Source organism: Gallinula chloropus (genome assembly GCF_964237585.1).
Source record: "Gallinula chloropus genome assembly, chromosome: Z".
Classification (NCBI taxonomy): domain Eukaryota; kingdom Metazoa; phylum Chordata; class Aves; order Gruiformes; family Rallidae; genus Gallinula; species Gallinula chloropus.
In genome coordinates this window covers 57598809-57622309 of record NC_140089.1, presented here as the reverse complement: position 1 = coordinate 57622309, position 23501 = coordinate 57598809, and the positions used below count along the sequence as shown (strand labels likewise).

Below are 23501 nucleotides of genomic sequence, written 5' to 3'. Positions count from 1 at the left end.
CTGTCCTCACCAGGAAGATGGTGTTTCAGAAGGTCATGAAGATGATGTTTAAAAAGTGAAATTGCAGTGCTGGAATTCCAGATGGTCATTTGGAGACAATCCATTCACAGTTGTATTTGTGTAACTTCACTGGGAAACATTTGTAGGGGGTTATTAGCTCTATTATTACGCTGCACCTTTGAAGTAATGGGGATTTTATTGCTCCCCTCAGGGCAGAGTTGCAAATACCTCGACACTTGGATACGAGTAAGGGATTGAGGCCAGTACTGCGGAGGCATGATATGAACACATATACCCCTTTGACCTCAGTCAGAAGGCTCTTGTGACTTCTATTACATTTTGCCGTGCCTTGTGTCAAACATAGTGTGTTTGGAAAACACAGTTAGAAAAGGTTCTCATCAGAGACTGCTGAGCGTGATTGCCAGAGGACTGCCAGGCCCTGAGCATCTACAGGGGCACAGAAATCTGCTGGCTGTTCACGCTATTGCTAAGTGGAGAATCCAGTTTACTTCTAAAAGTTACAAATTCTGACATAAAGTACTTGAAACATGAATTTCTATAAATCACTGCTCCACTTCAGAGGCTTTTTAGAGCCGTATAGAGATTGCTCATAAACTCAATTTCCCTGGAATGTCCCAAAGCTGTATTTGATGGGAACTAAACCACTTTTTTCTTTGTTTGTTTTTCTCATAGGTGCCAAGAGGAGTGTCCAGTGGGGACTTACGGGGTGCAGTGTGCTGAGCCCTGCAAGTGTATGAATGGTGGGAAATGCTACCATATAAGTGGTGCCTGTCTCTGTGAAGCAGGATACACTGGAGAGCAGTGTGAAACAAGGCTTTGTCCCGAAGGAATTTATGGTCTCAAGTGTGATAAAAGATGTCCCTGCCACAGGCCCACTACCTGGAGGTAGGCTTTACACCCTTGAACCTGTTCTTCTGTAGAGAAGATAGAAATCTGAAAAGAAAGATTTCCTGATTTTTCTAGTACTTCCATGCAATCTGAAGCAGCGAAGGACTTGTGAGAGAATCTGATATTCCCTAACTGGATCAGGAAACTCTCAGCCCAAAAGAGCTTCCGAATTACAGTGCTTGCAGCTATATGTGATCTTAATATTCATTGCTGTATTTATTTGGTGGCTTACCCGCCACATAAATATTATGACAAAGTGGGACCTTTGTCTCTATTTACCAAGTGGGTAGATCATTACATTGCTCACTGTGTGTAGGCAGGATAGATCATACATCCCTTGCATGTTCTGGTGTGCTGTAAGTGTGAAATAACTGAAATCAATAGATGTAGCCTTACCAGTTGGGCATGAGAGGATGATCCGTTTCTCTCTGTCTCTGCCTGTGTGAATAAGTAAGACTTGGTGTAGGTGGCTATCTTAATACAAAATTTTTTAAGCCTTACCAAAGTTAAGTTGAAAAAAGAGTCTTTTGTGATGTAAATGATTTTCCCAGAAGGCAGGTAAAATCTGACCCCAGGAGACTGAATGCAACCAGTTTTCCAGTTGGCTTATCTTTTCCCATCTTTCCTTATTCAGTTGGTAATGAGTCCTACGGTGTGAGTTTTATGTGTCCTTGTGGATTTCTCAGTGTCTGAGCAGAGCCTTAGGAGAATCTGAAGTCTGGCTCTTTGGAGATGAACTTTCAGCTGTGAGGGAGGAATGTCAGATAGCAGTCAAGACAAGCCAATGTATTTATAGAACAATTCTGGAGAGCTTTCTTTTGTTACAAAACACAGTTCTTCTGATTAAATACTTTGGACATTGTGCATTCACGTCCACCTAACTGCCTTACTAACCACAGTACCTTAGAAAAGGTTTGTGAGCATGATCTAAATTTTTGCTGTTGAGAAGAGCTGTGAAATAAATTTGCAGTAACTCTCGACTGTCACAGAGAATGCTGCTGTATATTGATTATAAGAGGCACTTTGTCTCACAGGTAAAACCAAAGCCTTTAGTCAGAACTAGGCAGTGATGTTTAAGCACTCAAGCACATACATGGGAATACTTGTTCTTTTAGGCCTCTCTGCAAAAGGACTTTGTAGATTGTCTGAGTTGTTCGACATGCCTTTCATTGACAAACCATCCGACAGCAAGCTGAAATCTTTTCCCTTTATATTCATATGTTTTTACAGTTGTGTGCTTGCACTTGTGTTTATCCCATTGACTTGAAGTGTCTTTTGAAAAAATACAGAGTTTTTGACCTCAAATCAAGCAATTGAATCTTTGGGCTGTGCATTCAAGAGTAAATGGCACCATAATGCTGACCTATTGAGCTCTCAAACTGTGTTAGAAGCCCAGATACTGTTGTATTGTGAATTATGGTTAGCTGCTTTCCTGAAAATCTGTCTGCAGACTATTGTAGCAGCCCTGTTTGACAGGAATGCATTACACTGTGTAGTATTTCTGATATTACCGGGATTACTTCTGATTCATTTTCAACACAGCTGTTCCTTCATTTATACCGCTGGAAGACAGCTTGTGGTCACATCAGATCACAAATGTTCCTATGTAAACAGCAGCATATGGCTGGTCTTTGTTTGAACGTTGTCCTTTCGGTATGACTAGTCAAAAGCATTTTTGAAAGGGTGTAGGAATCTTTGAGGAAAAGGAAGATTTTCATGACTTCACAGGTGCATTTTCTGTAGTTTCCTTCCCCGTGGTTCAGGAAATGATTAAGGTCACCAAAGAACAGAAAGCCAAGGGCACTGAGAAATGGCATAGAAGATAATGCCGCCTGCAGACTTTGCGCGTCTTATGAGAGGTTAGTTGTGTCTGCCTGTTTCCATGTCTCACTAAACATCATGGGCCCCGAGACAACTTTTTAAGGAAGGGAATATCCTCATCCTTTACTTGCCCAAGTACTGTTTGGGCTGGCTCTAGCTAAAAGCTTCCTAGCGCTGACCCATTTAGCAGCAATGTAACGAGTAGTTGGAGGGCACCAAACAGCGGGTACAATTCCTTCTTCAGATACATGCCGTGTGTCTGTAGGACAAGGATTCTGTTAGGACTTGTAGGGCCCTTGGTATTGTGAAAACTTTCTTCATCTGGGTTTAGATACCCTCAGAGAGGAGCTGTTGGTAGACCTAGAGCCCTACAGTATTCCATACATTCCTAGCATTCACAGACCCACAAATGAAGTAAAGGTTAGTTTAAAAGGTACAGCAATACTGCTATAAAGTACATGTACATAGCTGCAGGACACAAACGCGTGTCTAGCCATTTTGTTCAAACACTTCAAAGTACAGAAGTTTATTACACACCATAGTTCAGAAATGTAGATGTGTTTCTTTTGCTGCTTTATGATTGAGGAAATTGCATCAAAACAGCTTGGACAACCATTCATAATTTGCACTTTGGTTTGGCTAAGATACATGGATTTCACTGCTCCTATCAGTTGATGGCAGCTCCAGGGCATGAAGGGCAAGCCCATCCTCGTGCTTAGCAGCCCCTATGCTTCATGAAGGGTTAGATATAGGTATACCTGGGAGGTTCTATTATTTTCCAGGGGTCCAGAGAACAGCAGAAGGTAAAAAGCCTCTTATGCAAAGAGTTTTTTCACAAATGGTTCTTGTCCATTGCCTCTTTTGGTAGATATGCAAGGATTTGAGCTAGAGTGTGTATTGAACCCAGCCCTCTGTTCTCTGTGACCAGGTGAAAGTATCCATTTTTCCCTTTGTACTCAACAGTCAAGAGAAAACGGAGAGTGAGCACTGGCTGGCTGAGACTAAGGCCACATAAACCCCGTTTCCTCAGTGGGGTACAGCAACAGCGCTGTGACCTGGTATGAGCAGATCCATACGTCCCTGCCACTTCCCATCACAGGTTGGGGGGTTTACAGAAACTTGTCATTCTGAAGATGCGGTTTGCAGGAAGAAGCAAAAAAGGCCTCTGTCTGCCTTTGTCAACATTAGCGCCTTGTTTTGTACAGGAATGTACAAAATGTAGGAATTGCAGCATTTCAGGCTGGTTTTGGCATGTCTTTACTCACGTGACACCTGGTGTAAAAAGAGCACACTGTAGCTACGTACTTTTCTACAAGGGTTTTTTCTTTAGTCTTGTAAGCTCTTTCTGGTGATCTTCCACCCCTGCTTCACATTTGTAAATAAGACTGTGGGAGGTCATTCTGCATCACCAACTAATTTGGTATAGTTCAGGCTGGGATTAGGGTTTTTTCAGGACTCATTCTGGTGGCGTTTCTTTTGTCTCTTGCTTTCTCTGAGGGATATATACATATATATATATAGGGTTGAGTTAAATTTTGTGGTGTTAATTTAGTTAATGTAGTCAGGGTGTATTTTTAACGCCAAACTTAGGGCATCTTGCAAGTTTGCATTTTTCTCACAGACTCATGTGTACATGGTCAAAAGCTTTTCATGGGAATTTTAAATTGCATAGGGTGCTACAGAATTACGTTATTTAGATATTTTAATAGCAAAACACCTGTATCAATCATATGAGTATCACTAATTTCATCAAAGTTCTCAAACTCTGTAGTGTCAGCTACCCACAGAGGGTTTTTGTCTCTCTGCAAAGTAAGCTGTTTTTTCAGAAAGCATGTATCTCTCCACATCTCTTTACTTCCCTTTCTTAATGTATAAATCTTACTGTCAATTAGGCTAACTGCATGAGTACCCATCAAAAACCTTCAGAAGTGTTGCAGCTTCCTACATCTAATTACAAATTATGGAGTACTAATTATGGTGTCAATCAATATGTGTCAGTATGCCTTAGTAACATTTACTGGGGGGCCAAGAATATTCATTGCCTCTGCTTTATACCCAATGCTTTCTCATGTGTGTTGTGTCCCTCTCTGCTGAAAGAAAAAAACCACACCAAACAGGACAGTGATGTATGTCTTAAAATGCCAGTACTAGTAATTTTATAAATATGTTCTAATTTATATCTCAAGAACTGTTCAGTTGTAGATTGAAATATCTTTTCGTGTTCCCTGCTGTCTCTTCTTCCACTTACAAGAAATGTGGGAATTGGATCCAAAATGCTACTGGGTATCTACAGGTAGTTAGGAATAGGTGACAAGTGTGATTATCTTGCTGCATCCTGTGTTTTCATGAACGATTCCTCCATATATGACATACTTAAAAAGACCTTTCCTATCACTTGATGAAAACCAGCTCAATACTGTAAAAGAGATTTTAATACCCACAAGACATCTAATCTCTTACAACATCACAGTGCATGCATAATGTTCCGATGTTTGTAATTCATACTTCCCTTGATCAACGGTTGTATTCAGAAACAGGAAAATCTTTGCTTGACAAGAGTAGCCCTCAAGTCCAAGAGTAGTTGCAAGTAATCCAGCATTCTCTTGTTATGTTGCAACTTCTCCAAAAACTCTTGTTGTTACGTAAGTTAGAGCACGTAAAAGTGCAGGAAGTATTTTTCAAACTTCCAGATGGTCAGAAAAATGCTGAGTTTGAAACACCCAAGGAATCAGCAAGTCCTGCAAAACCAGGCTCTTGTCACGCGTCATTGAATGCCTCTGGACAAAGGCACACTTTTTTTCCAGCACACTTAAAGGACCTTCACTGAAATCTGTGACAAACAAATATCTTTAAACAGTCTTCCCATTGTAAATAGATTGGATATGGATATTAAGGGTTTCCTTTGGTAAGAATTAAGCAAGTGCTTTGTCTGCCAGAGTGCCACAGAGTGCCCCACTGTGTTCCCTTTTCCAGCACATAGATCTTTGCACAGCTGATGATGTCCATTTGTTCTGAGGCAACAGCTGTCTGACTGGCCCTTCAATGAAAGTGCTGTTCCAGGTAGGGACAGCCGGTCTGGTCTTCTACCAGGTATGGGCAGCATAGAGGAGGCACTCTCCAAAACATCACAGCTCTGATGATATACCTGACTTTTGCCCAGTGCCAATAATTTTGCCTAATTACTGGAAAGATGCTAGTTGTCCTCTTCCCAATGAAAGGTTTAAAGAAAAGAACCAGCTCACTACTCACTGGCTGTTGTGGTGTTATTTTATCTTGAATGCCATGTGGTTTTACTGAAGGATCATATTTCTCAGAAACTTTGCTTCTGAGTTTGGCCAGTGTTATGAAAATAAACCTTTTGTACTGGGAGTGGAAACCTGACGATATAATGGGAAATTTAGTGCTTTCATCACCATTATATTTATAACTGTAGATCCCTATTTTATGGTAAAAACTGTGATTCAGACTGTTTTCAACCAGCTGTAGAACAATTCTACCTCTTTTTTTCCCTTCATGTCCTTCCAAATTATCTAGATCCTGTATGATGTTACATTTCTTACCTTAGTTGGCATGCATCCATGTAGACATATAGAGAACACTTTGCTTTGTGATCTGGGGAGTAAAGACTTCTCTGCATGTAGCATACAAGGTCCTTTATGCAACCGGTCTGTAGCAGCATTTTGTTCTTTGGATAAAAAGATACTGTCACATTTAGTCCTGAATTACTTACCCTTCCATCCCCTCCTGGCAGCTGTCACCCTGTGTCTGGGGAATGCTCCTGCAAGCCTGGCTGGTCGGGGCTCTACTGCAACGAGACGTGTTCTCCAGGATTCTATGGCGAGTCATGTCAGCAGATCTGCAGCTGCCAAAATGGTGCTGACTGCAATAGTGTGACTGGAAAATGCACCTGTGCCCCTGGATTTAAGGTAAATAAGTCTCTCTTTCACGGTACATTTTCAACTCCATTGGCTTTAGTTGAGTGCCAAGTTCTTCATGGTGCCCGAGTGTCCTTTCTCCACCACAGGAAAAGAAAGGTAACGGTATTTAGGTACATAAATAATACTGGGCGTTTTATAAGATTCTGAGGCAAAAATGTGATTGGTTCTCAGCACTGAAGAGCATTTCAGGAAAGAAAAGATAGTGACTTTGTAAAGACAGTGATAAGTAGGAGGATGTGCTTGTGATGTGTAAATAAGGGGAGGAATGATGGTTTCAATCACTATCTTGCTGCAGAAGCTCCTGATGTTCATTCCAGAGAAAATCTAGAGCAAGACACTTGTTTTTGCAGTTCAGGATGGATTATTCTGCAGCTTTTACATGCTGTGCTTTGGATATTTACAGGGTGACTGTTGTAGGAACAACAACTGTGAAAACTTCAGTCAAATTAATTCTTAAAAATACTGTAGACATCCATGTTCCATGAACCTGCTGTCTTACCGAGATTTGGTTTCGTGAAGGGCTTCCTTATTACTTAAGATACTGTCCATTGATCTAACCAAGTGGTGTTTGCTGTGTGACCTGAGCTCTCCCAACAACTAACAGGAAAGTAATGCTTACTGTGGACTTAAAGAGCATGAAGGAGTCCCTCGCCATGAAATTTCAGATACCTTAGTGACAGCCTGGAACAGGCATGTTCTCTGGCTTTTGTAGCACCTGAGTCAGTCTACAGAATGTACTAGTTCTATTGTCTGAATAGTTTTTAGACTCTGTTTTTGTGTAATTCAGGGTGCTGCTTGTGGTACTCCCTGTCTTCTGGGGACGTATGGAATGAACTGTTCATCTGTATGCAACTGCAAAAACGAAGCCATCTGTTCACCAGTAGATGGTTCTTGTGCCTGCAAAGCAGGTAAGCATCCCTTCAGATTAATTTCCTTTTTCCCTAATCATAAAATGAATTTGAGTTTTGGAAGTAGAGAAGAAGAAAGAAACTTAATAAAAAGCAGAGCACCCTGAAGGCCATATCACCAGCTGATTTATGCTTCTGCTGCTCTGGGAGGTGAAAACTAGGAAACCATCTGCCCTGAGAAGAGTGCACATGCCTCATGTTTGTGTTCTCAGTGGGCTGGAGGCTGCGGCTTAGTGAATTACGGGTGTTTACCCTGAGGTGTGCCACCACTTCTCTCTTGGTGGCAGTGCTGTCATCTGCTGGATGTACCACAGGCATGCCTGCCATGTGTCTGACAGCAGCCTGCCTGGTCGAAATGCATAGGCGGGTTTCCCTCAGCCTGGGTGTGCATGACCTCTGGCTGCAACCCTTGCCCCTCTCAGCCACACAGAGGCACCGATTTCTTCCTGCCATTTTAGCACTGATGTTAGTATCTACTGGCAATTTATTCTATTTGAATGCTCTTTTCCTCACCAGCTCTCTGAGAAAACCTTGCCTAAGACCCTTCCAAGCCTTTGCCCGCTGTTCCCTGCTTCTGTGAGAAACTTTCTAGGTCTCCCAGTATTCGTGTGACTAGACTGACGCTCCTTGACCTCCCTGCCTGGCTCTCACCTCCCAGCAGTAATTCTGATGGTCATTGTACCCCCTCAGAAACTGCACGTGCCTGCCCACCTCTTCATCTCCTGGTAGCACATGCCTTTGGCTGGAACAAAGATATCTCAGACATCCTCCAGCACTGGTTTCGTAGAAATTTTTTCATATTGTGTCGATGTTCAACCCAAAACTATGCTACTCACCTCCCTTAAAGATCCACTCTTCCAATACATCTTTCTCTTTGTCACTTCTGCTGTAAGGAAGGGTTTGTAGTCCAGCGTCATTCAGCTGTGATGGGGGTTTGCTGAGAGGGGAGACTGTTGAATGCTCCCAAGCAAATCCCATGCCAAGCCTGCGTGGTAGACCTCCCTGTCTAAAAATGCACAACGCTTGAGAGTGGGAGAGAAGTGTTAGTTACACTGGAAAATAGCCACTAAATTTGTCAGGGGCTGATACTGTTAAATCAGACGTGTAGGAAATGTGGAGTTTCTATCTTCTGCTCTTCCCGGAGACAGTGCAGCTGAGACAATTCTGTAACCACCGCAAAGCAGCTACTGCTGAGAGGCTAGGTTGTGAGAGAAAACTATCCTTGAGCCAGGCAAAATCCTGTCTTCTTGTGCATTGTGCAGTTTTAGTCATAGTACAGTGCAAAAGGTCGGCAAACGGTGCAATGCATCTGAACTCAGCTGCTTGTCTTGTAACAGAAGGAGATGTATAAATCCTGGAAAGAGACATGGGAGAAAGTGTCTCAGTTTTCTAGCTCGTATGGTGTAACATTTTTGCCTGAAATGACCCCTAAATGTGAAGTTCTCAATCCAGGGCACGAGGCGGCTTCGTTTCAATCCATGTGTTTTGCACAGTCTATTGATTGGTCTCAGTGCAGAATTACTTTTCCCTTGGCTTGCTGTAAACAAGGTACAAAATTAGAACCTTGGCTTGTGTCACTGCTGATGGTCACGTCGGACTGTCTCCTGCCGTTTCTATTGTATCAGATGGTCATATTTTTAAAAATCTATTTCCATTTCTCTGCCTCCAGCGTGCAGTCTGCAAATCATTGTTACCCAGCATAATCAGCAGTGAAGGGTGCATTTTAGAACCATTTCCCATTACAGTCTTTTTTGCATCTGGAGAGAAGTGCAGAAATAATCTAGAAGGTCTTCCATGTATCCTTGGAGAAATGCAACTTAGGCACTGCTGCTATGTTTCCTTCTGTTTTGTGTCTAGGATTTTAGTTTCTAAACTGTATTGCAGATCTCCATCTGTTCAGTACTGGCGGAAGAATGACGACAGCAGCAGCTTGAATGTAGGGAATATAGTCCTTGCTTTTTTGGCCCATGCCTTAAACCTTCAGTATCCTCTGGTGCTTGGCAGTGAAATTTCAAGGTGTCTGTGTTTTCCTTGCCGATCTCCCCCGAGTTGCTATTGCGTGGTGGCACCCATCTGCAAATGTGTGCTGTGCAGAGATGTCAGGAGGTGCCCTTCACCACCCTTGTTCCAACGTGGACGAGTCCTCGTCTGAAACTGCTGCTACTAGCTTGTAGCTAGTGGTACCCTGGGATTGCACATCTCCGAAAGATGCTGCCTGATAGGCAGAGTGAAACACGTCCGCAGAGAGGAATGGGGGAAAACTTGGATTAATTTGTCACTTGAAATTCTTCTTTTTGGCAGGTTGGCATGGTGTAGATTGCTCAATAAATTGTCCCAGAGGTACCTGGGGGCTTGGCTGTAACTTAACTTGCCAGTGCCTTAACGGAGGGGCTTGCAATGCTCTGGATGGAACCTGTACCTGTGCCCCAGGCTGGAGAGGAGAGAAGTGCGAACTCCCTTGCCAGGTAGTTTCATAATTTCACCAGATTTTGCACTGAATTTTGTCGGGGGGATAAGTCTCCAAGGAGGACTGCTCCTGGTAGCCCATACACAACTGGGTTGAAGATTGGGGACACATGACAACAAATCTTCGGGAAGAACTCCACAGTGCAACACGCTGAAGTACACAAGACACACAGTTAAGATGCACAGATGAAAAACTCTTCCTGCTTTCATGCTTTAAAGTCGAGCCTCAGACTTTTCTCCAGCTCCTTTAGAATTTGTTGAAAAACACAGACCCAAATTTTTGCCTGAAAACCAAACAGAAACCTTGTGAATTTTGCTCCTGTTATCACCTTTAAGCTTCTATCAGATTGGAGGAGCTCTACTGAGCAGTAATGTGGTAGGAATAACTGAACTACAGTGTTAAACTGGGAGCCACGACTTTGTTTTGCATGAAAATTTGTTCTGTTGAACTTCTCTCAGAATACTCAGCTTTTGTTTGTTTGGAGTTTTGGTGGTTGTTTTTAGTTTCCAGGTGAGCTACAGCTTACATTGACAGAGTGAGTAGAGTGACAGACAAATTCTAAGATATTCTGCAAAGTGGATTAGAGTTCCATCTGTGCACGTTCATGCAGCGTTTTCAACAGTACGTCTCCATCAGAAGACTAATGTTTCTTTGTCCTAGGGCAGCTTTGTTTATCACTTAGTGTCTGATCTGGAGGACGATGCGATCTCCCAAGCTCCAATAGCTCTTCCAAAACTGACTTATTAAAAAAGATGGGTAGTGTTTCATGGCATTTGCTTCACTGTTGCAAATAGAGCCACAATAGTGCTTAAAAGCATTTCTCCATCAGATAATTTAGCATGCCCATGCTCCTTGTCTTGCTGTCTCTCTCTGCCTGTGTCAAGTGAAGTCTGTAAGCATGTACATATTCCAATGCATATTCTGCCTCCTAATTCCAGAGTAGGAGAATGAATGGGAAACTAATTCAGTTGAGTCCAGAGTTATCTTGGTTTTGTTCTTGTTTGAGGAGTTTATTTAAATCAACGTATTTCAATTTCTTTCAGTAACTTCAGAAAATTCCTATCACTGCCCAGATCGTTACTTTAGTCTAAATAAATAGCAGACTAAACATACCACTTTTCAATTAGGTACTTGAGGATTTCCTTTCTTTGCAAATCTGATTATATGCAAAGGAAATGCCTAATCTTATCTTTTTCTCTGTATAAAAATGTACTGTTGCCATGAGCAAAGGGCTCCTAGCACTTGAGTGCTCTTAGATTTTGTTCTACTTTAGACTTGAAAGTGCTGGGATTGAATAGGTAAATGCTGTGGAACCTAGTAGAATTGTAGGCACGAACACCAAAACCAGCAGAGGAGCTTTCCTGTGGGGTTTATTCTGGCTTTTAGTGACTGGTAAATTCAATTCATTTAATTTAGAAACGAAACCCTCTTTTTTAGCTGATTTTAAAACCTGACATGGATTTTTTTTCCTTTTTTGCCCTTGCTGTGGGCAGCCCCATAAGTATCACCTTAATTCTAGTGGGGTTTTTCCATGTTGCTAATTTGGTTTTGACACTTCTCGTGTAAGATCAGTTCACAGCTGTACTTTCCCTTGTTTTACAAATGCAATTGTGAAGATTTTTGCTCTTTTCAGTTTGTCAGATTGATTTTGTATGGAACTGCCTCCAGATGTATGTGCCACCTTCTGTGGAAGAAGAAAAGGCAAATTCAGATGTTCAGATGTAGTTCCATGAAAATCAGCTCTGCTTTTGTGGCACAGCTCAGCACAGCAAGAAGGGTGTTTAACCTACAACTGTAATTTCTCTTGATGGTTCAAAAAACGTTGCGTAGCCAGAAGAAATGTTTTGTGCCCTGTCTCCTGGCCAGAGAAATTCTCTTTTACCAGCACATGCCGTAGTGCAGAGAGAAGGACTTTTAATCAAAGGGATACAGTTTGAATTGCTTAGGCAATGAGCTTTACACTGAAGATACATTTTAATCTAAAGTTTTACTACTTTGTTGTAGAAATTGTGGTATTCTGTGGTATCTTTTTTTTGTCCAGTACATCGACAACTCAGAAGCTGAGGCAGAAAGGACTCTGAACTGCTTTCTCATCAAGGGATTCCCTGGTCCTGGAGTAGGACCTCAGCTGTTAGGGAAATTAGAGGGACAGTCCAAGAAGGCTTCGTTGCAGCCTCTGATAGTGTAGGTTGCTGTGTTCTGAATCACCGTCTCCAAGTCCCTCCTCTGGGATTTTTCCAGAGAATGTAATTCTTTATTTTCCCCTCTTAACTGAAGGAATGAAAATGCAGGACACAAAAACTGCTGCAGAAGCCCAAAGTGCTTTATCTTAAGAACGCAGCTTATGGATTCAGGAGAGATGCGTGGTTGTTTTTTGAGGCAGGACTGACCAGAACTTGTTGTCTTCTAACTCCCAGCTGTCGTCATCTCTGGGTTGTTTGTTTGGTTTCCACAGGATGGCACGTACGGTATGGATTGCGCTGAACGCTGTGACTGCAGCCATGCAGACGGTTGTCATCCCACCACGGGTTACTGTCGCTGTCTGCCGGGATGGTCAGGTACAAAAGAGACTCTTGAAGGACAATGGGAGTTTCCACTATGGCGGGGCTTGGTCTTGCCTTTCAGTTTGGTGTGCACAGGAGGACTGTGTGGGGCTGGAAGGAGACAGGGGCCAGTTCTGTGGCTGTTTTGTTCCATCTGTGATTCACAGGTATGGAAATGTTGTTGAGTGTGGGATCCACAGACAAACTGGTAGTAGGAGAGTAGACGGGTCAATCTGAAACCTTGCGCGCCTTCACAGAACCATTCCTCAGGAAGTGGTGAAGAGCTGTAAATATGCAAGGCTGTGCTGGCAGCTCTGGTACGTAAAGCCTTGCGTGCAGGAACCCAGAAAGCTTGGCTCTGGCAGCCAAAAAGAGGATCAGTTGTGCAGAAGCTGTGCTTCTACTTAGGTTTTTCAAACTTGAGAACTCAAGTGTCTCTGCACATATTTTGTTCTGCATGAAAATTGTTGCACTTTTCTGCAAGGTTTCTCTGGCATTTTCCTTGTGGTTTTAGGAAGTATTTGTATTTGGTTATCCATTAGAATTTGTGTTTGGCACTGTTGTCTATGGAGAGCAAGGTAATTTGAAAACATGATGAAACTCTGCAGAAAGGCATGCTATCACAAACCTTTTATCTCCAGGAAGGGATTTGAGTTCTCACCTAAATGTCTATGTAAGTGTTGGGAAAACTCTTCCAGCTTCCATAAGATGGAGTTGACACTCTTAAGTTTGCCCCTCTCAGAGGGTTCTGGACTTCTGTGTCTCCGTGCGATACTGTAGCGCGTTGCAAGCTTCAGCTTTCCTGTTTGTATTCAAGGGTCAGTAGCCTCTGTGGACTCTCTCCACAGGAGTCCTCACAGAAAGAGAGGGAGGCTGCCACAGCCAGCACTCACCTAACTGAGCCCAGAGTGTTCTTGGCCTTATTGTCATCCCAAAAGCCGCAGTGTGACCTCCCCTCAGTCACTCAGATACCACTGGGAAATGGCAAGGCTGCAAAAATAATAAAAGTAATTGGAGTGAATGATGAGAAAATAATAGTATTGTCATTGTGCAATCGATGACTGGTTTGTGAGACACTAGGGCAGACAAATCACCAGAGACAGAAAGTAAGGTAATGAATGAAGCCAGGTTAAAGTAGGTAGATTTGAAAGTCCATAGTAAAAAGTAGCATCTTTTTGTCATATGTTCTAAAAATGAGCTGGCTGGTGTGATAGAACTATCCTGGGTGGAGATGACGACTTCAGACGTAGCACAGACCTTGACTGCGTGACCTCAGGTATTGGAAAGGAGACACTGCTTTTGGCTTCAGTGAAATCTTCATCTTTGGAAAGGAAAAAGATTTTGCTGGAAAGAGACTTTGTGTGTGATTCTAGAAAAAATGGAGTATCTGTCCCGGGATTGTGTCATCACAACAGCGTGTGTAACGGACTAGTTTTAACACGTTGGTGATGTCCAGACACACATGACATAAAGAGCATAGTTTGCTTTCTGCTCGGTGTCCGGAAATATCCTCCTCCCACACTTCACATGTCAGAGCAATACTCCTGAGCAATACTTTCATAACAGGGTCTCAAATAGCTGCTCTATAAAGTTACATTGCAGAGATAACATCAGAAGGTAGGATTAAGAAAGGTGGTGTGGAACATATGTATATGCATAATAAGTGGAGTAGCAGGCAAAGGGTTTGTGACAATAGAGGAAGGAACTAAATGTAACAAAGTATGTTAGAATAGCTTAGGGTTTTTTTCTTTTAGGTTTGTTAAAGTAACCATCAGACTTGGTATTTTTTGGTGTTTAGTTCCTACGAAAAAAGCCACAAAGAGATCGAGGAACTGACTTTGGGTAAGTGTAATGCTTATCTGATGTGACGGAAGGATTTAGTTGTTTAAAAAGCATTGGGAGGGTAGTTCTAAAAAATAAATGCATCTGAAGAAACTGAAAAATGTGAACTTGTTAAGGTTTTTTTCTTTTTCAAGAAGAGTAAATCAGTGAATCTAAGCTGAACATCCCCTAATGTTTTGATACCAAAACCATATAAAGCTTCCAAGTAGTTATTTAAATTGCAATATTTTTCTCAGCCATGTGAAGAGAGCAGTTGTCAACAGTTTCCCAGGGAACAGTTTGTATACCTTTGCAGAAGTAAAACAATGGTGGGAGATTTTTTTCCCTTGCTGGATGACACAGTTGTATCGTAACACTGGGGAGCAGGAAATACGCTGAACGGTGTGTAGGGGGGGTCACAGCATACATTGCATGTTCCCTAAGGTAGTGAGGGGGGCTCTGAGCTACTGAGGTATTGTATAGCGAGGGCAGCCTAGCTAGCATGCTACCCTTTATTTTAGTCTCAAGATATAGCTGCAGGTGAGCATTGGGTGATCAACAAGAGCATAGAATCAGAGAATGGTTTTGGTTGGCAAAGACCTTTAGGATCATTGAGTCCAACTATATCTACTCAGCCCTACTAGGTCCAACACTAGACCAAGTCCAACATCTACTCTTCTTTTAACCATGCTGAGGGATGGTGACTCAACCACCTCCCTGGGCAGGCTGTTCCAATAGCTGACAACCCTTTCAGTAACAAAATTTTCCCTAATAGCCTGGATTATAGCAGGGAGGACTGACATCTGACAGCCTCCCCATTGATGCAAATAACCAGGTCCCTTGGGAAGAATGAAACAGAGCTCTCCTTTCCTCCTTGGCTTTTAATGTGGACATGTTTTTCCCCTTCCTACATCGAGGAAAAAAACCATAAGAACACTAGTGTCCTAGGTATCCCTCACATTTAGAGTGAGAAATGAGCAGAAGCATGCGTGGTGCCGGTTCCCTGGTACACCCAAGCTGCAATCATGGGTTTCTGTCCACCTTGGCCAGTGTGCCCAGAGCACCTGAAGCACAAGCTCCCATTGTGATGAATATTCAGTGTGCCACACCATTAAATCATACACGACACCGTGTCATGATAAATGGTATATTTACTTTGCAGACCCGGGGAGATGAATTTTTTAATAAAAGGTTTGGCCTGCCCTATGTCTGGACTTCACTGTGTCTGTATCTCTGTTGCCTCTGTGTTGCACTTGGTCTTTCTGTGAAAAAAATAGCAGTCTTCTAGAAGAACTTTCAAAAAGTAGATGAAGTGCATTTCTTTTCTTGCTATCAAAAAGTTAAGAAAAGGGGAGGTGTTATTTTCTTGCAGCTACTTAAAATGTGGTAAATGAAAATGAAAAAAAGGACATCACAGGAGTGGATGACAGCATGCAGCAACAATACATCCTTCAGAAAGATACCAGGGATATCTCAGAAGTGATTCTTGCCCTAAAAGTTGCAGATAGTGATGTTTGCCTTCAGTCTCTAATTCAGCACTGGTTGTGCGGACAAGCTGCTGTAGCTGGCTTCCTACAGAAATGTGCAGGCACAAACTCTTCTGCTGCCCCAGTGAAGAAGCTTCAGTCTGAAGTTCTAGAGAAAAAAACTTTGATCAAGAAGCTGCAGTGTGAACTTCTAGAGAAAAAACTTTGATCCTTTCGTTGGCTCCTTAGTTTGAAACATTTTCAGTTTTCTGGCTACCTTCAGATAGGAAACAAGGTACTTCTCCCTGGAAAGACAAGAATACTTCTAAATATTGCCTATGAACTTTTTCACCACTTCCCCGTGCTGTTTTTCTGTTTCCTATGGGGGGGAATTACGCCTGTCATTTGACAGAGAAGTAGGAAAGCAATTCTCACCATCAGAAGACTCGGCTTCCTTGAGCAGAAGTGGCCTGGTGTTTGTTTCTCTTATAAATGGTGAGATCCTGGGCCGTAATGGAAATGTATCATTAGCTTTAATGACACCAAGATTTCCCCAAGTTTTGAGGGCTTAATTCTAATCTTGTTTAGGCGGTTGTATATCCAGTGTAGCTCTGCACAGGGGGAAGTACACCGATATAGAAGGAGATTTATATATTGGAAAGTTAAGATAAATTGTATAGCAAATAAACATTTCTTATGGAAAAAATAAGTCTCTTTAAAGTTTGGAGAACTTTTTATAAGACTAATGGAAACATCATAAACTGGAAAATAGCACTTAGTCTAATAATAGATTTGCCTGGGAAGATCTTAAGAACGAAGTGGTAGATTTTTCCCCTTTGAGTGCTAAACTAAATTAGCTTTCCATTGATCTGACTTGGATGGATCATTGAGTCTCAACTTAAAAATATAGCACAGTGAGTATGTAAACACTCTACTAGCATGGGGAGAAACACTGGTATGCCTGAAGAATTACTCACTTCATTCATGCCATTACAAATGCTGAGGGAATGCTGATTTAGATGTGAGGCCCCCTGCATAAAGCACTGGGCATTAAATGCACGAGCATTGCTTCAGAGCAGCTTAGCTGAAGTTTATCATGACCATTCAGCCATTGCCTAGCAACTTGCAAAGGCCATCAAAGAGCTCTTTGTCCATAGCTCTGGCAAAAACACTTCCTTGGAGATACTCCTATCATTATCCAAATCATAATGAAAATTCAGAACTAATTCTATTGCAAAAGGGATTAATACTTGCTTGAACCTATGGCAATTGTAAGACAGTACACTGTAGATACCATGTAGTAAAAGTTTAGTCTAATCTTGCTTTGTGAGTTCTAATAAAAGTGTGTGTGGGGGGGTTGTTCCTTCTTAATTTCTAGCTTTTCTATAAAAGCGTAGCACTCTCTGCAGAAATTTCATGCAAAGTGTAAGAGTCTGGAAAACTATTCTTTAATGCTTTAATTTCTAACCTGTTCTCTCAAAAATATAGCTATGTGAAAGTCAGTTTTTTTAAGTTCCTTGCGAGCTTCTCTAAATGACAGCGAATGGGTGAGATTCCGGTTTTAGTAGAAATGCAATAACTCACTAACTAAGTGAGTGAGTGTTTCTGCTTTGCTACATTCATTCTTGACACAGAGGAGTGAAATTGATTTTGTTTGTGATAAATAGTGAATGAAATAAAATTCCTTTTAGAGTGAAGCAGAAATAATGTTCATCCCTCTTTCAGTACATGATGTGGCCATAATTTTTATTCAGTGAGTTTTACGCTGTTTCTTTGCTAAGTAGAACAAGTCATTCTTCACCTGACTACCTCCTCTGAGGGGTGAAAGTGGGAAGCAAAGGGTAAGTTTTTCTGTTTCCCTAATGGACGTTTTTCCCTGGTGTGTACTGGAGGATCTTTTTCATTTGTAATGGTAGTTGTTGGCTCTTTTAACTATCGTGGCTCTATGCAGCAAGGAGCCCGTTGTCTTTTCTATCCCAGTGTGCCCAGCATCACCCTTTGACACCATGCTGTCATAAAGCATCCTCTGTGCACACATCAAGACAGTGTAATTGAGCCTGGTGTTATTGTATGTCACTGGTCGACATAATCTCAGATAATGCACTGTGGTAACTCTTGGCAACCGCTGACTTGTTAATAGTGACCATTGTATACTGAACACCACTGAAATCCATTAAGACTCCTTGAAAAATGTCTTTTCTCTAGCAGGGCTTACTGAGTGGAGCTGTGTAAAATATGACAGATAACACTCATGTGAACAGGATGCCAGGGTCAGTTCTGAAAGCCTCTGCGTGTGTCTGCTTGTGCTTTCACAGATGTAGAAACCCGAGTTCTCAAATTTGGGAACCTCAAGCCAAGCAATCTTATGCTTCTGAAATATTAGTGTTTCTAAAAGAAATGCAGTGATACCATCCTGCTCCTGTGCATCAGCATCTCTCTTTTATCTGTTTATCTACGAATCTAATGGAAAAGTTGACCCAGACTGAGAAGCACGTCTATACTGCCTCTCAAATGTAGATGAAGTTAGGAGAATGACACTGCGTATGCAGGCAACATTACAACAGTAATGATGTAAGGAGTCTTTCATTTTGTTACTATAAATTTGTTTTAAGGCAGTTTTAACAGAGGTACAATGTCTGTACATAATTGTACAGTTATGGCTGTTAGGTAGCCTGTGTATTGTCTGCTGCTGATTAGCATCTGGATTCTAAAAGACAAGTCTTTTCTCTCTTGCTGACCTTAGTTGGTGCAGTCTGTTCAGTGACACACTTGGTTAATCAATCTGTTGATTGTCTTGTGGAGAAACAAACAATTTGAGTCTGGAGTGTCACCTTTCCTGTAATTAGATATAGTCAGCTTTAGGAGGCACATGCTGTGGGGCTGAGGAATCACCTCTGAGACTAGTCTATCAGTAAACCATGTCATTATTTTTCAGTATTGTTATAAACAGGTTTTCCACTTCAAAAGTAAAACTTTTTTTTCTTGTCACAAGAGAAACTACTCGGCTTTTTTAGGGTTCTGGCAGCCAGTGAACATATTCTGCTGGAAATACTTACAAAGCAAGACATGCTTGTGGTTGGATTCCATCCACTTTTCCCTTAGCGAAGGGCTTCATTCAGTGGAAGCGCTACAATAATACTTAATTGTTAATGCAAAGTACTGTAGACACAATAAAGTCTGAGTTCCACAGCAGTGCCTGCTGGCATTTAACATGCACCATGCTTTTTAAAAGCAGATAGTGGAAAAAAACAAGCCTGAAAGTTATATTTAGTGCTGCTGCATTAAAAAAAAAACAAACCAAAATTAAAAAAAAAAAAATTAAAACTCCTTTGATTAGACGTTTATGATTGGTGGTTCTATTGCAATGTATTTACAGTGGTTCAGGTTGTGGCCATTTTATAATCAATTCTATGCCAAAAATGGTTAGACAAAGCACTGACTAACCAGCATCCTTAACACTGTTGCAGCTAAGCATTTTGGAATGCTCACATGGTGTGTTTGGAAACCCTTTTTGTGCACTACATTTTTCCATTTGTTATGAGACTTAGCAGTAATCAGCTCACCACTAATTAGAAATCATTCCGTATCCTGGGCCCCATTATTACTTAAACTTATGTCAGACCTTAAGAATTTTTACATTCAGAAGGAAAAATTTCTGCAATAACTTTTGTCATGCCTTTCCCTACTATAAAATTTGAAAATAAGCGTTGGCTATTCTGAAACAGCCATTATGGTGTAAGAAAAAAAGTCATTATTACACTGCATTTAAATTACTTTCTACTTTTCTACGTTCTCTTTATTGGTACCAGTGGTGAAAATACTCAGAAGAATAAATGACCCCTTAATTTGTTTATATATATGTATATAGGTCTTGGAAGATTCTGGAACTCTATACCATTGAGAAGCTTGCACTCATCTCTGTTGATCTAAAATTACTAGCAGGCAGGAAACCTGAAAATAGCCTCCCATGGGGCTCTTGCGTTCTATGTAGATCTGCGGAAGTGCTTTCCAATTACAGAACTCAGGATCAGTCTTTATGGACATCTTGTCAAAAGTGGAATACAAAAGTAATTTACAGTTCTGTGGGGAGACAGGAGCAGAGATGCACGTTTACCTTGTTCAGCTTTCTAGATATTAGTGGTATTTTCATAAACAGAGTTTCTGAGCTGTGATTTAAAAATGAGTTCTCTGAGGACCAGAGGTTTAAACTAACTTTGCATGAGAGTTCTTTCCAAAGGCTGACATCCTTGTTTGTTTATGGTTGCAGGCATTCACTGTGACAGTGTGTGCACTGAAGGACAGTGGGGTCCAAATTGCTCACTGTCTTGTTACTGCAAAAATGGAGCATCCTGCTCTCCAGATGATGGAATCTGTGAGTGTGCGCCAGGATACAGAGGCACCACTTGTCAGAGGAGTAAGGACAAAATGTTTCTTCCTTCCCTACTTGGAATACGTATAACACCATAATGCTTTGTTGATTGTAGTGTGAAGTACTCTGAGAATATCCTCGATTGGACATCTTTTCAAAATACATGAATCCACAGAGATTAGCGTTAGCTGAAATGAACAAGTGCTTCCAACCAGCAGTGCTCTTCTTCTTGTCGTACTTTACTTTTATTCACTGGGCCTGCCATGCCATCATTATTCACATGGCTTTCTAAGAAACAAATTAGTAGGGGTTCCATTCTAAAGGCAAGCATTTCCCAATGTGACTGATGATCGTTAATTTTGAAACCCATGTTTTGATAGGTGAATAAAGCATGTCTGAATTTCAGGAGCTAGAAACTGTAGCTTCCCATTGAGCCCGGTGGGAATCATTGACTTAGTGACTGCTTTGTTTTAACACCTATTTTTAAGCAGCAATGAATGGCCAGTGGGATCAGGCCTCAGTAGGTAGAGGGTATCATAGGTACCCCTAATTGTATTTGGAGAGTTTGTCTCTGTAAAATTTAAATTTTACTAGAAGAGTTAGAGATGAACTGAGGACAAACATACAAGAAAGAGGGAGGCAAAAAGAGTATGATCTACAAAGTATATCCTCTCCCAAGAAGATTGTTCACAGTTTGCCAGCAGTACAGCTGTCTTCTGTTTCAATTGTCGAAGCTATGAGAGAAAGGTGTTCGGAGAAGAGAAATGCGGGTCCTCCGCACGTGGAGGGTTAGCCCTGTTTTCAGAGGAGGTCTCTCAGAAACAGGGTCAAGAAATGGGTGCAGTAAGGCCGAGCAGAGATGTTACTGGGTCCTCCAAAAGAGTCTTAAAAAGCAGAAGATAGAAAGAGTACCAGAAAAGAATGAAGTCATAATAACCCAGGAATGGCAACATTTCAGGGTGAAGAATGTGGTTGCCTATGGCACCATTAAATCCCACATTAGTGTGGCATTAGCATTCCTTAATTGCACTTCTAACTAAGTGCAGCAATTATTCTCACTATCTAATCTACAAAGACCTTGCAGTTAATCAGTTAATCCAGAGGCGGACTCAATGTGGCACTACATGGAAAAATGTTCCCTGGGTTTTGGACTGGTGCCTATAACCTGGACAAGAGGCTTCCAGTTGGAGGCTTCAGAGCCCCACACTGGAGCATGGTCTGGATGCAGGGAAGACAAAGTTCATACGACTAATTTGGATCCCAATAAGAAAGTGCCTTTTCAGTAAACAGGAAGACTTTTTGGCACCATTTCACTTGGAAAAAGTTAATCTCTCTAGAGAGATCGAGCCATGTAACTCGTATCGAGTGTATAATTAAAAGACTGAATCTTGAATGAAATTACAATACAGAAAAGATTCCAAGTTAAGTTCTGTGAGTGCTAACTGCCGCTGTGCAACAGCTATTTCTCTTGATGCGTTACCTAATATTCTAATTTATCAGGAAAAAAATACCGGAAGGGATTAGAGTGGCAAAGGAGGAGATTTTATGGAACGGCCTCTCCCTGTCTGTCCCCCTCGCCCCCCCCTTTTTTATTTCTCCTTTTTTAAAAGAAACTTGTGCCTTTTGCATAAGAATTAAGTGAATTCCTATTTCTGGTCTCAGGTTCTCTAAAAGTTAGGTGATGTGTAGCTGGCTGTATCATGTCATGAGTACTTAAAGGATCACTGGAAAACATTGGTAAGTTTTTCTCAGTGAAGTAATGGCTATTTGTTTTCCAAGTTAGGAAACAGGTAAGAAGTCAAGGTCTAAGATGACCATACTCCTCCACAGATAAAACTATCCAGTCTATCTTTTTAAATGACTTCTCTTCAAATATGCCTTAGGAGTTGTTTGTGTTGGAGAGGACATACAATGTGTAGCCAAATGTGTATAACATAAAAACTAGAGATGCATTTCACATGCAACCCAAGTCAGCGTGGCCTGACAAGTAACAGAATGTCAGTTAAGTCATTAAGAGCTGGGATATAGTAAACCCTGGAGGAAGACGAGCAAATCTCCATTTGTGAGTGTAAAGCCTTGAACTGCACGAATAATGAGGACACCATTGCCAGCCTTGTGTTTTTAGAAAGCAGAGCTAATTCAGAGTCAGGAAGTGCTCTGAAGAGTAGTTCACGGCTGTATAGAAAGTGTAGGAAGGAATGACGGTTTGTTCTTTCTGATTCCAGTCTGTTCCCCTGGATTTTATGGACACCGCTGCAGCCAGACATGCCCCCAGTGTGTACACAGCAGTGGTCCCTGCCACCATATTACTGGCTTATGTGACTGCTTACCTGGATTTACAGGAGCCCTCTGTAACGAAGGTACAAGTTGTAGTAAAGACTCTCTGGGACAGAGAGACCAAGCACTTCAGCAATTTTCCTTCCGTCGCTTGGAAGCCATAAAACCAACAGCAGTTGCTGTTGTAGTGCTTGCAGCGTATGAATTAGGAATCTTAAGCAGGTTTAAACTGTTTGAACATTTGATCCTACAGTATGAAACCCACTGTATTGTTATTTGTATTATTTGTATAATGAGCATGTATAAAGGGCTTCCCAGAATTTCTAATGCCTTACTGAACATTATACTAAGCAGTACCTGTCTTGATCCTAGTATCAAGATTCCTCTTGAAATAAAGAAAAGGTAATCTCATTTTGATTACTAAGGAGTTCTAATTGTGTTTTGTTCCAGTATGTCCCAGTGGCAGATTTGGCAAGAACTGCATTGGAATATGCACGTGCACCAATAATGGAACGTGCAATCCTATTGATAAATCCTGTCAGTGTTACCCTGGCTGGATTGGTAGTGACTGCTCTCAACGTAAGTATGAAATGTTCCCCTTTCTTTTAACAACAATCAATCTGGGTTTGGCTATTTACATTATCTAGTTTGTAGGAAAAAAAAACCACTAAGTCAGAAATGAGGACTGTGTGGTATAGGAGGAAGAAATCCTCAAGTTTTCTTCTTCAGTTTATCATCACTATCAGCAACATAATTGCACTCTGGCTTTTCTAAGAAGTGGGATGGAGCATATGAGAGAACAGACCGATTTTCAGTCTTTCACTGCCCAAGAAGAGTTGTAGAGGATCTGCAGAGAGCTTCTGGCTGCTTCTTGCAGAAGCCACCCCTGCTTCCCCCCTTCGCCACCAGAACCTTGCCACATAAAAGCACAACGCAGATACCCGTTATTACTGTCATTCTACCTCACTTGGGGAGTATTGCC

General features: G+C 41.6%; 1 protein-coding gene across 1 annotated transcript in view; it reads left to right on the top strand.

Annotated features, from left to right (window-relative positions):
• Positions 1 to 23501, top strand: part of MEGF10 (multiple EGF like domains 10) — a gene marked incomplete at both ends in the record, with an annotated part of 74764 nt that overhangs the window by 36707 nt on the left and 14556 nt on the right. Inside the window, 8 exons of the mRNA XM_084278830.1 lie at positions 694 to 906; positions 6482 to 6656; positions 7456 to 7576; positions 9878 to 10041; positions 12499 to 12601; positions 20141 to 20287; positions 22468 to 22602; positions 22970 to 23098. Coding sequence (XP_084134956.1) covers positions 694 to 906; positions 6482 to 6656; positions 7456 to 7576; positions 9878 to 10041; positions 12499 to 12601; positions 20141 to 20287; positions 22468 to 22602; positions 22970 to 23098 — 1187 coding nt within the window. The remainder of the gene's footprint in view (positions 1 to 693; positions 907 to 6481; positions 6657 to 7455; positions 7577 to 9877; positions 10042 to 12498; positions 12602 to 20140; positions 20288 to 22467; positions 22603 to 22969; positions 23099 to 23501) is intronic.